This window comes from Symphalangus syndactylus, chromosome 20, assembly GCF_028878055.3.
Source record: "Symphalangus syndactylus isolate Jambi chromosome 20, NHGRI_mSymSyn1-v2.1_pri, whole genome shotgun sequence".
Classification (NCBI taxonomy): Eukaryota; Metazoa; Chordata; class Mammalia; order Primates; family Hylobatidae; genus Symphalangus; species Symphalangus syndactylus.
In genome coordinates, this window is record NC_072442.2 from 19,435,863 (window position 1) to 19,450,393 (window position 14,531).

Genomic DNA, 14,531 nt, shown 5'->3' on the forward strand with positions numbered 1-14,531 from the left:
ATAAACCTTTAAAAAAAATCAGAAAATCTTAGAAGCAAGGAAAGAGCAGGAATGTTCACATAGGAAGTGAGGGAGACCTGGAAGGAGGGGGTTGCTAGCAGACCTGGGCATCTAATGAGAGTGGGTCTGGAGACTGTTACAATCCAGCCAGTATCAGAGGTTTCTCTGGCTTCAGCAGCTCCAAGCCTTCCAGAAGCTTCAGCAGGGACTGACTGGGATAAATAACAAAGTAGTGCCTTCTTTTTTTTTTTTTTTGAGACAGCATCTCACTCTGTTGCCCCGACTAGAGTACAGTGGTGCGATCTTGGCTCACTGCAACCTCCGCCTCCTGGGTTCAAGCGATTCTCCTGCCTCAGCCTCCTGAGTAGCTGGGACTACAGGCACGCACCACCACGCCCGGCTAATTTTTGTATTTATAGTAGAGATGGGGTTTCGCCATATTGGCCAGGCTGGTCTCGAACTCCTGACCTCGTGATCTGCCCACCTCAGCCTCCCAAAGTGCTGGGATTACAGGCGTGAGCCACCGCGCCCGGCTAAAGTAGTGCCTTCAAGAGTATAGTCTCCCTTCTAACTACTAGGCCCTTAAGTACCCTCAAAAAACTAAATATTGTTTCTCTTGATTCAAGTAGGCCCACTTGCTCCTCCCTTATGCCCTTATGCATGGAGTCCCCCTTGCATTCACATCTCTGGCTTCACTGCTGATGCCTGAAATTCCTTTAAACAAGGGGAGAAAACATTTCATTCCACAAAGAAAAAAATGACAAAAATGCAAAAGGCTGGCTACGATTATATTGAGTTTAACTGAACTTCAGTTAATCACCCTGCCAAGTGGGGCCTTGTGATGCATCTTTAGGAGAGGCCAGACAGACTCAACAGTTTATTGAGACCTAATGTGTCTTTCACATCACAGTCAGCAGAGGTGAATTTAAATCAATTTGTATAATTTCCAATGTCTTAATAAATATTTACTGAATGATCTAAGAAATAAACCTAACTATGCAATCTATCAGACATTACCCTGTGTCCAAGGAGGAAGAATTTAAAAAGCAGGAGAGCATCAGATCAAGTGGTAAAAGGTCCTAAGAGGTAAAAGTTAAAGAGCTGAGGACACAGTAATAGAGAAACTGTAGACTTCAATACTAACTAGAATTGTGTCAACTCTCCCATGAAAAAGATGAAAAAGAAGCAATACAGACCAGTCTGGAGTCGAACTGCCTGGATTTAAACCCTAGTTTTGGCATTTACTAGCTGTGTGACACTGGGTAAATAACTTCTCTATGCCTCAGTTTCCTCATCCCTAAAATAAATAACATCTATCTCACTGGGTTACTATGAAAATCAAATGAGTTGATACAAATAAAATACTTAAGACAGTACATGGCACATAGTAAATACTGTTTAAATATTCACTGCAATTATTATTATTATCATCATTATTGCAGTCTGAGATATCTGGCCTGAATTTATCAAGTTAGGAAGCTCTGTCATTGCACAGAAATACCTTGTTCTCAGGAGAGTCACTAACCGAAGTGTTTCTGTAAACAAGGGACATAAGCAGAGAAGGGGTATGTAAGTACAGAAAACTCATGATTACCTGGGGAATAATTAAATAGATTTTAGGTATTGGTCTTTTTTTTTTTTTTCCTCTCTCTCTCTCTCTTTGTTGGTATTTTTCTGTTTACTGAGTCATTCTTTCTTCATTAAGAGGTGAGAAGAGGTGTCAAAAATTAGACAAAACATAAACTAGTATAATCTGACAACTGCTGACAATTCAAATTACTTAGCTGGAAAGGAATACAGCAACACTGGCTTAGATAAAATATTCAGATATTCTCCATGCCTTAAATAATAAGGGCCTGAGAACAACAGGAACTTGGGTCAAGCATTCACAATAAAATCCCATCTCAAGACTTAAAACTTAGAGGAGAGCTTGTTACACTAAGGTGAGTATGGTGAAAATCATGCAAACTTTACTTCTCTAAGTCAAAACTGGTCTTTAGTTTCTACGAAGAGCTATTCAGAAACATGACTATAAAGAATACATCTCAGATAACATGAAAACAAGAAAAAAGAAATGGGTAGAGAAACAACATTAATTAGTGGTAGGGGAGGCTTGCTTTCAGTTTTACTTTAGAGAGTAGCATATACATAATATGTTTACAGTGTTGTCTCTTACAAAGACTTGCTGTTAATGATTCACAAACGACAAAACAAATTCTTGGCCGGTAAATTTTTTTGCTTTTTTTTTTTGAGACGGAATCTCGCACTGTCTCCCGGGCTGGAGTGCAGTGGCGCGATCTCTGCTCACTGCAACCTCCACCTCCAGGCTTCCAGTGATTCTCCTGCTTCAGCCTCCCAAGTAGCTGGGACTACAGGCGCACCCCACCACACCCAGCTAATTTTTAGTATTTTTAGTAGAGACGAGGTTTCACTATATTGGCCAGGATGGTCTCGATCTCCTGACCTCGTGATCTGCCCACCTCACCCTCCCAAAGTGCTGGGATAATATGCATGAGCCACTGCGCCCAGCCCATGCTTTTTTCTTTTTTTTGAGACGGAGTCTCGCTCAGTCACCCAGGCTGGAGTACAGTGGTGCGATCTCAGCTCACTGTAACCTCCGCCTCCCAGGTTCAAGCAATTTTCATGCCTCAGCCTCCTGAGTGGCTGGGATTATAGGTGTGTGCCACCATACCCAGCTAATTTTTTTTTTTTTTTTGAGACAGAGTCTCGCCCTGTTGCCAGGCTAAAGTGCAATGGCTCACTGCAACGTTTGCCTCCCGGGTTCAAGTGATTCTCCTGCCTCACCCTCCCTAGTTGCTGGGATTACAGGTGTGCGCTGCCACATCCAGCTAATTTTTGTATTTTTAGTAGAGATGGGGTTTCACCATGTTGGCCAGGATGGTCTTGATCTCCTAACCTCGTGATCCACCCACCTCAGCTTCCCAAAGTGCTGGGATTACAGGCGGGAGCCATTGCGCCTGGCCTAATATTTGTATTTTTAGTAAAGATGGGGTTTCACCATGTTGACCAGGCTGGTCTCGAACTCCTGACCACAAGTGATCCATCCACCTTGGCCTCCCAAAGTGCTGGGATTACAAGCGTGAGCCACTGCGTCCAGTCTCTTGGCCTCTAAAATTTTTTTTTTTTTGAAACAGAGTCTCGCTGTGTCGCCCAGGCTGGAGTGCAATGGTGTGATCTCGGCTCACTGCAAGCTCTGCCTCCCGGGTTCACACCATTCTCCTGCCTCAGCCTCCCGAGTAGCTGGGACCACGGACACCCACCACCATGTCCAGCTAATTTTTTCTATTTATAGTAGAGATGGGGTTTCACCGTGTTAGCCAGGATGTTCTTGATCTCCTGACCTGGTGATCCGCCCGACTCAGCCTCCCAAAGTGCTGGGATTACAAGTGTGAGCCACCGTGCCTGGCCAGGCCTCTAAATTTTTAAGATTTACTTTTTAATTTTGTATGTGTGTATATATGTGTGTGCGTGTGTGTGTGTGTGTGTTTGAGACAGAGTTTCGCTCTTGTTGCCCAGGCTGGAGTGCAATGGCATGATCTCAGCTCACTGCAACCTCCACCTCCTGGGTTCAAGCAGTTCTCCTGCCTCAGCCTCCCAAGTAGCTGGGATTACAGGCATATGTGCCACCACGCCCGGCTGATTTTGTATTTTTAGTAGAGATGGGGTTTCTCCATGTTGGTCAGGCTGGTCTTGAACTCCCGACCTCAGGCAATCCACCTGCCTCAGCCTCCCAAAGTGCTGAGATTACAGGCGTGAGCCACTGTGCCCAGCCTAAGATTGACTTTTGAGAGATATTCTATTTACCTCTACTTACCAAGAGGAAAAGAGATATAAACATATTAAATAACAAGCATTTTATATACATTTCCCAGTTAATCTACGTAATAACCCTACGAATACAGATGAGAAAACTACAGCTACAGGAAATAAAGAAGCCTTCCCACAGTAACACTGCCTATAAATGACGGAATAAACTCAGGATGTTTTGAATTCAAAGCTCATGTATGTTCTATGCACTTCACTCTGCTTCCTGAGGCAGGTGAGATGTTTTAATATCTACTTGCCTGAATGTTAATGTCTGCCCACAGAAATAAGTCGGAGCTCTGGAGTAGAGAACACCCGATGATTCAGAATCGTTCCGGAGTGCTATATTTCTTCGACTGCTCAGACTGTACCCCTCAAAACCAGCTGTCCACTCTTTTTCAAAGCAAAGATATTGAAAACTGTTAGAATCTCTTGAGGGATATCTTCAATACAGACACGTTAAATAAAATGTGGAAATGGGAGACTACTGGGGCCATGGTCAAGTTCAATAAAATAAAAGATTCCATTAACAGGGTATCATGGTCAGTCCCACAAATTACAAAAAAGATTTTAGTATATTCCTGCATAATTTTGACATAATAAACAAGTGTTATCTCTTATCTAATAAAATCATGGTACAAGCATAATTGCTTGAACTTATTCCAACCTGATAAAAATCTAATTAATAAATGAGTCTACATCTTCTAAAAAAGAATGCAGGAGAGAGATCAATTTCAAATCATAAGACTTTTTTTTTTTTTTTTTTGAGACAGAGTCTCGCTCTGTTGCCCAGGCTGGAGTGCAGTGGTGTGATCTCGGTTCACTGCAAGCTCCGCCTCCCAAGTTCAGCCATTCTCCTGCTTGAGCCTCCCAAGTAGCTGGGATTACAGGTGCCCCATGCCTGGCTAATTTTTGGTATTTGTAGTACAGACAGGGTTTCACCGTGTTAGCCAGGATGGTCTTGATCTCCTGAACTCGTGATCCGCCTGCCTTGGCCTCCCAAAGTGCTGGGATTACAGGTGTCAGCCACCATGCCCGGCCCTCAAATCATAAGACTTTTAAGAAAATGTCTCTCTCCAAGTATTTTTTGAGGGTTTGGAAAATCAGCATCAGCTGGGCACAGTGGCTCACGCCTATAATCCCAGGACTTTGGGAGGTCAAGGCAAGAGGATTGCTTGAGCCCAGGAATTTGCGACCAGCCTGGGCAACATAGCAAGACCCAGTCTCTACAAAAAAATAAAAAATTAGCCAGGTGTGATGTGCATGCAGGCGGTCCCAGCTACTTGGGAGGCTGAGGCAGAAGGATCTAGAGGTCAGGCTGCATGATTGCACCACCACACACCAGCCTGGGTGAGAGAGTGAGACCTTGTCTCAAAAAAACTAACTAAATAACATTAAAATATAAAAAAAAGAAGAAGAAAAAGGAGTATCAGTGTCCTACATAATATTTTCAATCTTTGGTTTTCAGTGAGGCTAAAAATCTTGTCCAGCATTTTTTTTGGACTCTGAAGATAAGAACTGATGAAAACAAAAATCACATGAGGTAATCTGAGTAAAAGACATGGTGCATGTTGTTCTTATCAATTCAGCATCTATGCTTAGAATAGCTGGTTGTCAGTGTGCTGCCCTTAGCACAGAATACAGGTATTCTAATATATAGTTAGGCTTCAGGAGAGAAAAGGTTAGCAGCATACCATGAGGCACCAATGTGGAATGACCTATCTGGGGGACACTCCAAGGACTCCACTCCTGTCGGCCATCTCCTCGGGCGCAGACTCTGAACTGGTAATCAACGTTGGGGTCTATGTGCAATACTATGAATTCAGTTTCAGAACCTACATATACATCCTCAAAATGATTTGAAGTACATTTACGAAACTGGAGCCTGTAATCTTGGGCTGTAAAGTCATCATCCACCTAGGGAGAAAAGCTTTATGTTAGGTAAAAAACAGAAAATGACTTCTCTCAGCATCACTGCTTAAAAACTTTGAACAGAGCCATTTTGGACCAAGCAGACAGGCCCACATGCTGAATATGGGGTATTCTTGGGAAGGCCATAGAAAATATGCCATCACATCATTATCTCTCTTCTTTTTTTTTTTGAGACAGGGTCTCACTTTGTCACCCAGGCTGGAGTGCAGTGGCGTGATCTCGGCTTATTGCAGCCTCCACATCCTGGGTTCAAGCCATCTTCTTCCTTCCACCCCCCAAGTAGCTGGGATTTCAGGGGCACACCACCATGTCCGGCTAATTTTTTGTATTTTTTATAGAGACAGGGTTTCACCGTATCTCAGATCTTTAACTCCTGAGCTCAAGCAATCTTCCCGTCTCAGCCTCTCAAAGTGCTAGGACTATAGGCGTGAGACACTGCGCCTGGGCTCCCTTCTTTTCTTTACTGAACCATGTGTTCTATATTTCCCAGTCTGATATAAAAAAGTCTGCCTCCTTTGAAGAAATGGCATGTTTTTTAATCAATGCCAAAGGTAAAACATTCAAGATTCAATAAGTTTCCCACAACCATACGTCATTCATAATAACCAAGAGATAATTAACATACAGTATACAGAACCCCCATTAATTTTTAGGGGTCCTACATATATTCTGTATGTTAATTAGCCACCCAATAGAAAAATGGGTAAAAGACATAAAAAAGCATTCTACAGGAGAAGAAATATAAATAGCCAAAAATATATATTATAAATATTCAACCTAATTTATAATATGGCAAATACAATCTAAAACCACAACAAGGCCAGACATGAAGGCTTATGCCTATAATCCTAACACTTTGGGAGGCCGAGGAGGGTGGAGCACTTGAGCCCAGGAATTTGAGGCCAGCCCAGGCAACATGGCAAAACCCCATCTCTACAAAAAATTACAAAACTTAGCTGGCTGTGGAAGCACATGCCTGAAGTCCCAGTTACTTGGGGGCTGAGGCGGGAGGATCACTTGAGCCCGGGAGGTTGAGACTGGAGTGAGACATATTGTGCCACTGTACTCCAGCCTGGGTGACAGAGTGAGACCCTGTCTCAAAAACAAACAAACAAATAAATAAAATAAAACCACAAGGTACATTTAGGCAAAAATATAAGGTCTCACAGTGCCAATTATTGGTCAACATATGGAATAACAGAAACTCATATACTGCTTGGAAGGCTAAATTGATACAATCATCCTGTGGAAAGTTTGTTATTACCTATCAGCGTATGGATCCAATACTCTAAGAAGACTTCATAATTTTACAGCTAGGTAAATATTAATATTTTACAAACTTCACATATGTCCATAAAGAAACACAAGTAAAAATACTTATAGCAAAAAACTGGAAATAACTAGGTCCACTGATAGGAAAAATAATAAAAATGGAATGACAGTCCTGTTAGGAAATAACAACAGCATGTTTACAAAAAAAGAAAACAAAATTTTCCTTTTAAGAAAATCTCAGCTGGGCACAGTGGCTCACACCTGTAATCCCAGCACTTTGGGAGGCCGAGGTGGGCAGATCACCTGAGGTCGGGAGTTTGAGACCAACCTGACCAACATGGAGAAACTCCACCTCTACTAAAAATACAAAAATACTAAAAATACAAACTTAGCCAGGCGTGGTGGTGCATGCCTTAATCCCAGCTACTTGGGAGGCTGAGGCAGGAGGATTGCTTGAACCCGGGAGACAGAGGTTGTGGTGAGCCAAGATCGTGCCATTGCACTCCAGCCTGAGCAACAAGAATGAAACTCCGTCTCAAAAAAAGAAAATGTCAGCCAGGCGGAGTGGCTCACACCTGTAATCCCAGCACTTTGGGAGGCCAAAGTGGGCAGATCACCTGAGGTTGGAGGTTGCATCGCTACACTCCAGCCTGGGCGACAGAGCAAGGCTTCATTTCAAAAAAAAAAGGCCAGGCACAGTGGCTCACACCTATAATCCCAGCACTTTGGGTGGCCGAGGCGAGTGGGTCACCTGAGGTCAGGAGTTCAAGAACAGCCTGGCCAACATGGTGAAACCTCGTCTCTACAAAAAATACAAAAAGTAGCCAGGTGTGATGGCAGGTGCCTATAATCCCAGCTACTCAGGAGGCTGAAGCAGGAGAATGGCTTGAACCCGGAAGAAGCGGCAGGCGGGGGAGGGCATGCAGGTTGCAGTAAGCCGAGATCACGCCACTTCACTCCGGCCTAGGCGAAAGAGCAAAACTCTATCTCAAAAAATAAATAAATAAAATAAAAATAAAACTGGAAGAGCTACCTCAGTGTTCCATGTGACTTCATTTTAACTGTAAAGTAAAAGAGATTTTTGTTTGAGAAGAAAAGAATGTATTTAAAAGTAGTCAACGAAAAAATCTGAAAGGCCCCCAAATCTCAAACCCATAATGTGGAAGTCATTTCTAGAATTCTGAATTACATACCTTACACCATCGAACAATGATGCCTCCAGGTTTCTCTATTAGTTCTTCTATCTGTACTGGTGGGCGAGATGCTACTGTTCCATGCTTAAAAATGTGGTCTTTCACTATGTTAAGAATTGAGTCATCCAACTGAGCAGATAAACAAGGCACATCAACCAGTAAAGGTACTTCTGGTAAGCTGAGGAAACAAAGCTCATGTGTTATGACACCTCTAACTGAGAGTTAAAAAATACAAGAAATATTTTAGAGCAGTCACATGCTTGAAAGATCTTGAAGTCCCCAGTAAGTAATTCTCATGGCAGTAGGGGATTTGCAAGATGTTACACAAAGATTCTCTTTTCAAATAAATATAAGTAAGACAGAAAATTGGTAGGATCATAACTGTCCAGTTTATGCCAAAAGATCTGGTTTACTGGAATATGACTCCGTTTCAACAATACATTGAGAATTTCTAAAATTTAACAATTCTTTTATATACTGGATTGAAAAAATGTGTAGTAATACTATACCAAGGATTATAATCACAACTATTTCATTAGTAACAGTGGTAGTGGGCAGTGAAACGCTTTTTTTTTTTTTTTTTCAGACAGAGTCTCACTCTGTCCCCTAGGCTGGAGTGCTGTGGCACGATCTCAGCTCACTGCAACCTCCACCTCCCCAATTCAAGCGACTCTCTTGCCTCAGCCTCTCGAGTAGCTGGGACTAGAGGCACACGCCACCATGCCCGGATAATTTTTTATTTTATTTTATATTTATTTTGAGATGGAGTCTTGCTCTGTTGCCCAGGCTGGAGTGTAGTGGTGCAAACTTGGCTCACTGCAACATCTGTCTCCAGGGTTCAGGCAATTCTCCTGTCTCAGCCTCCCCAAGTAGCTGGATTACAGGCATGCCCCACCATGCCCGCCTAAGTTTTATATTTTTAGTAGACACAGGGTTTCAACATGTTGGCTAGGCTGGTCTCAAACTCCTGGCCTCAAGCGATCTGCCCGCCTTGGCCTCCCAACGTGCTGGGATTACAGGTGTAAACCACCACGCCCGGCCTGAAAACCTTGAAATATATATTCTCTATCTCCCTTAATCAGAATATTGAACAGAGGGAGGAAAAAAGCAGAGTTTAAATGCTTAAAAGTAAGTCCAAAAGGCACAAACTCTTTTACCTGTCCAACTGAATGTGCGAGGCCTTTTTGGTAAAGCTCCACAGTTTCTCATTCTCTTCTCCCACACCACCAAGCATGGCGATCTCACCTACAATCAAGAATAAGAGAACTAGAACAGTGAAAATGGTCACATATAAAGTAATCAACACAACTCATGTCTGGGTGGGTCTCTAGTGCTCTTGCAAATAGTTCTTAAGTGATGCCACAGTCAAATTCCCAAAAAGTTAAAGTAGAAACTATTTTAGAAGTGACTCTAAGATCAAATCCAAGAGGAAAAGGGATATACAGTGGCAACATTTTGCCAGAGATGAAAAATCTATCTACTCTATACAAGGAAATCAACCAATTTTAGGCAAAGCAGAAAGCCCAGAGACTTCTTTCCATCTCTCCTACAGAATCATTATGAACTTCAATACGAGCCAGTACAAAATATTGTCCTGAGAGGAGCAATAGGGGATAGGGTGCTTTTTTTTTTTGAGACTGGGTCTCGTTCTGTCGCTCACGCTGGAGCGCAGTGGTAGGATCATAACTCACTGCAGCCTCGAACTTCCAGGTTCAAGCAATCCTCCCATCTCAGCCTCCCAAGTAGCTGTGACCACACGTGCACGCCACCATGCCCAGCTATTTTTTTTTTTTGGTAGAGACGGGGTCTCACTATGTTGCCCAGGCTGGGCATAGGGCTTGAAAAGCCAAATGATGCATCTGTGCTTTCCTAAAAGAGTATCATATATCAGATTACAAATTATTCAACGGAACAATAAAAAGAAAATGTCAGGCTGGGCGCAGTGGCTCACGCCTGTAATCCCAGCACTTTGGGAGGCGGAGGCAGGTGGATCACGAGGTCAGGAGATAAAGACCATCCTGGCCAACATGGTGAAACCCTGTCTCTACTAAAAATACAAAAATTAGTTGGGTGTGGTGGCGGGCGCCTGTAGTCCCAGCTACTAGAGAGGCTGAGGCAGGAGAATCGCTTGAATCCAGGACATTGAGGTTGCAGTGAGCTGAGATCGCGCTACTGCACTCCAGCCTGGGCAACAGAGCGAGACTCCGTTCCCCCCCACCCAAAAAAAAAAGTTACATAGAGGCATATGATATGAAAATGACCAACTTCTATTGTCCTTCCACAGCCCTGAAGAACACTGCCAGAACTCTTTTCCATCTGAATGTGCCCTGTAGTTACTCAAGTTTTTTGAGACCATATGACCTTCTCCTTCACCAAAAGAAAAACAGAGACATGGCCGGGTACTGTGGCTCATGCCTATAATCTCAGCACTTTGGCAGGCTGAGGCTGGTGGGTCACCTGGGGTTGGGAGTTCAAGACTAGCTTGGCCAAAATGATGAAACCCCATCTCTACTAAAAATACAAAAAGTAGCTGGGCATAGTGGCACGCTCCTGTAGTTCTAGCTACTAGGGAGGCTGAGGCACTAGAATCGCTTGAACCCGAGAGGTGGAGGTTGCAGTGAGCCAAGATCGCGCCACAGCACTCCAGCCTGGGCAACAGTGTGAGACTCTGTCTCAACAATAAATAAATAAATAAATAAATAAAATCCTCAAAATTCCGTAAGTAAGTTTCTATCCCTCAGGAGAATAGGAAAGAGTTTGACATTAAAAATATTCCTGAAGTTTCCTTCTGCTGCTGAGATGTGTAATAATTTTTTTTTAATTAAAAAACATAGGCCAGGCACAGTGGCTCACGCCTGTCATCCCAGCACTTTGGGAGGCCGAGGTGGGCGAATCACGAGGTCAGGAGTTCTAGACCAGCCTGGCCAACATGGTGAAACTCTGTCTCTATTAAAAATACAAAAAATTAGCTGGGCGTGGTGGCGGGTGCCTATAATCCCAGCTATTCGGGAGGCTGAGGCAGGAAAATCGCTTGAACCTGCGAGGCAGAGACTGCAGCAAGCTGAGATCGTGCCACTGCACTCTAGCCCAGGCAACAATGCAAGACGCCATCTCAAAAATAAATAAATTAATTAATTAAATTAAATTTTGGACATACAAAAATGTTCAAGTATCAAATGCTATAACACTCACACTGCCTCAAAGGGATTTTTTCTTTTTGAGACAGAGTCTCACTCTGTCACCCAGGCTGGAGTGTGATGTATACTCACAGCTCACTGCAACCTCAAACTCCGGGGCTCAGGGGATCCTCCCACCTCAGCCTCCCAAGTAGCTAGGACTACAGGAATGTGCCACTATGCCCAGCCAGGATTTATCTTTTTTTTTTTTTTTTGAGATGGAGTCTTGCTCTTGTTGCCCAGACTGGAGTGCAATGGTGCAATCTCAGCTCACTGCAACCTCTTGCCTCAGCCTCCCAAGTAGCTGGTATTACAGGTGCCCACCACCACGCCCAGCTAATTTTTATATTTTTAGTAGAGACAGGGTTTCACTATGTTGGCCAGGCTGGTCTTGAACTCCTGACCTCAGATGATCTGCCCACCTCGGCCTCCCAAAGTGTTGTGATTACAGGCATGAGCCACCACGCCCGACCAGGATTTATCTTCTAAAATAAAAACAAATGATCAGTCTTCAGGATGATGAGTATACACTCCTGGCCTGTGGTGCACTGCTTCTGGGTTTGTTTCCAAATGCAAAGCCACCAAGGAAAGACATTTCATGGTACTGCTAGAATTTTCTCAAAAGCACTGTTATGGTCAGTGGCAAATAAACACTTCTCAGGCTGGGCACGGTGGCTCACGCTTGTAATCCCAGCACTTTGGGAGGCCGAGGCGGGCAGATCACGAGGTCAGGAGATCAAGACCACGGTGAAACCCCGTCTCTACTAAAAATACAAAAAAATTAGCCGGGTGTGGTGGCGGGTGCCTGTAGTCCCAGCTACTCGGAGAGGCTGAGGCAGGAGAATGGCGTGAACCGGGAGGCGGAGCTTGCAGTGAGCCGAGATCGCGCCACTGCACTCCAGCCTGGGTGACAGAGCGAGACTCCGTCTCAAAAAAAAAAAAATAAACACTTCTCATTGAAGACAAGACAAAAATGTAACCAGCAATGTCAAGATAACACCCATACTATATTCTAAGTGGGACCAAAAGAAGATTAACTTCCGGGTGGAGTGACAGCCTTGTGAATCATCCACACTTTTTTCCCACACCACTCCCAGCACTCATTCTGCAGAAGGGATGGAATTCAGTCTCCTTCCTTAGCTCCTTTTCCCTCAATTGACTTTTAAATGTTGGTGCCCCTTAGCATTCTAATCTCTTTCATCTGCTCTTCTCACATGACACAGTGTCCCTTGATGATTGTACTTATTCCAGTGGATTCAGATTTGATATATATGCCATTAACTGCCACACTGACATCTCCTGGTATGATCTCTCTCCTAAGAATCATACCCGTATTTCCACCTCAAGCACCTCAAACTCACCATGCCTAAGCCAAATGCCTAACTACGTACTAAGCACCCGCCTCCTCCTTCAATTCCTTTGTCAAAAACAGCACCACTATTTACTCAGAATCCAAAAGTAGGCTGATTTTTGTCATCACAAATCCTTTCCTTTCCCCTCCATCACATATGTAAGTAATCATCTACAGATAACAGTCACTGCTCAGTAAAATCATCCATAATTCTATTTCTAAAAAAAAACAACCAAAAACTCTGTCTTGTTTTTTTGCTTTTATTTTTAAGAGACAGGGTCTTGCTCTGTTGCCCAGGCTGGAGTGCAGTGGTGCAATCATAGCTCAAGCTCTCCCACCTCAGCCTCCTGAGTAGTTGGGACAACTTGTGTGTGCCACCATGCCTGGCTCATTTTTTTTTTTTTTGAGACGGAGTCTCGCTCTGTTGCCCAGGCTGGAGTGCCATGGCACGATCTCGGCTCACTGCAGCTCCGCCTCCTAGGTTCATGCCATTATCGTGCCTCAGCCTCCCGAGTAGCTGGGACTACAGGCGCCTGCCACCATGCCTGGCTAATTTTTTGTATTTTTAGTAGAGACGGGGTTTCACTGTGTTAGCCAGGATGGTCTCGATCTCCTGACCTCGTGATCTGCCTGCCTCGGCCTCCCAAAGTGCTGGGATTACAGGTGTGAGCCACTGCGCTCAGCCCGCCTAGCTAATTTTTTTAAAAAAATTAGAGACAAGGATCTCACTACGTTGCCCAGACTTGTCTCGAACTCCTCGTCTCAAATGATCCTCCTCTCCTGTCTAGCCTCCCAAAGTGCTGGGATTACAGGTGTGAGCCATTGTGCCTGGCTCAAAATCTCTTAAAATCAGCCCTGCCTCATCTTTACCAGCCACCACCTTTACCATTCCTACCTGGATTACTTTCTAATAACTTTTTTTTTTGAGATGGGGTCTCATTATGTTGCCCAGGCTGGTCTTGAACTCCTGGGCTCAAGTGATCCACCCGCCTCAGCCTCCCAAAGTGCTAGGATTACAAGCATGAACCACCGTGCCCAGTTTCTAATAATTTTTTTTATTTTGAGACGGAGTGTCGCTCTGTTGCCCAGGCTGGAGTGTAGTGTTGCGATCTTGGCTGACTGCAACCTCCGTCTCCCAGGTTCAAGCGATTCTCCTGCCTCAGCCTCCCAAGTAACTGGAATTACAGGTGCCCACCACCACGTCTGGCTAAATTTTGTATTTTTAGTAGAGATGGGGTTTTACCATGTTGGCCAGGCTAGTCTCAAACTCCTGACCTCAAGTGATCCTCCTGTCTTGACATCCCAAAGTGTTGGGGTTATATGTGATAGCCTGGCTCGGCCTCTAATAACTTTTTAATCAGTCTCTTTTCCCTCTAGTCTTATAATCTCTAACGGAGTCTCCAAATAGGCAGGGTCATTTTTTTTTTTTAAATGCACATCTGATCATGTCACTCTGCTGCTTAAAATGCTTCAACTAATCCTTGAATATGCCATTCACTCCACTTATGATAATGTTACTTCTGCTTGAAATCATGCTGTTACCTCCTCTTTTTCCTATGTCTGCTTGATGAATTGCTTCAAGCCTCGGTGGAACTCTTCCTACAGAAAGCTATCCTACACTATTCCAGACAACTAGAACTTCCTCCTCTATGCTCCAATAAGGTCTTGATCCCTTAGCATGTATCTCTCTCTCACTGGGCTCTGAATCCCAAAGGAAAGAACTCTCACCTATTTTATTCTTTTCCTTTTTTTTGAGAGGGAGTCTCACTCTGTCACCAGGCT

General features: G+C 43.9%; 1 protein-coding gene across 1 annotated transcript in view; it reads right to left on the reverse strand.

Moving 5' to 3' along the window:
- CRLF3 (cytokine receptor like factor 3) overlaps nucleotides 1-14,531 on the reverse strand; it is a 51,928-nt gene that overhangs the window by 13,882 nt on the left and 23,515 nt on the right. Inside the window, exons 3-6 of the mRNA XM_055257611.2 lie at nucleotides 9,380-9,467; nucleotides 8,223-8,400; nucleotides 5,520-5,742; nucleotides 4,086-4,218 (exon numbers count right to left, since the gene is read on the reverse strand). Coding sequence (XP_055113586.1) covers nucleotides 4,086-4,218; nucleotides 5,520-5,742; nucleotides 8,223-8,400; nucleotides 9,380-9,467 — 622 coding nt within the window. The remainder of the gene's footprint in view (nucleotides 1-4,085; nucleotides 4,219-5,519; nucleotides 5,743-8,222; nucleotides 8,401-9,379; nucleotides 9,468-14,531) is intronic.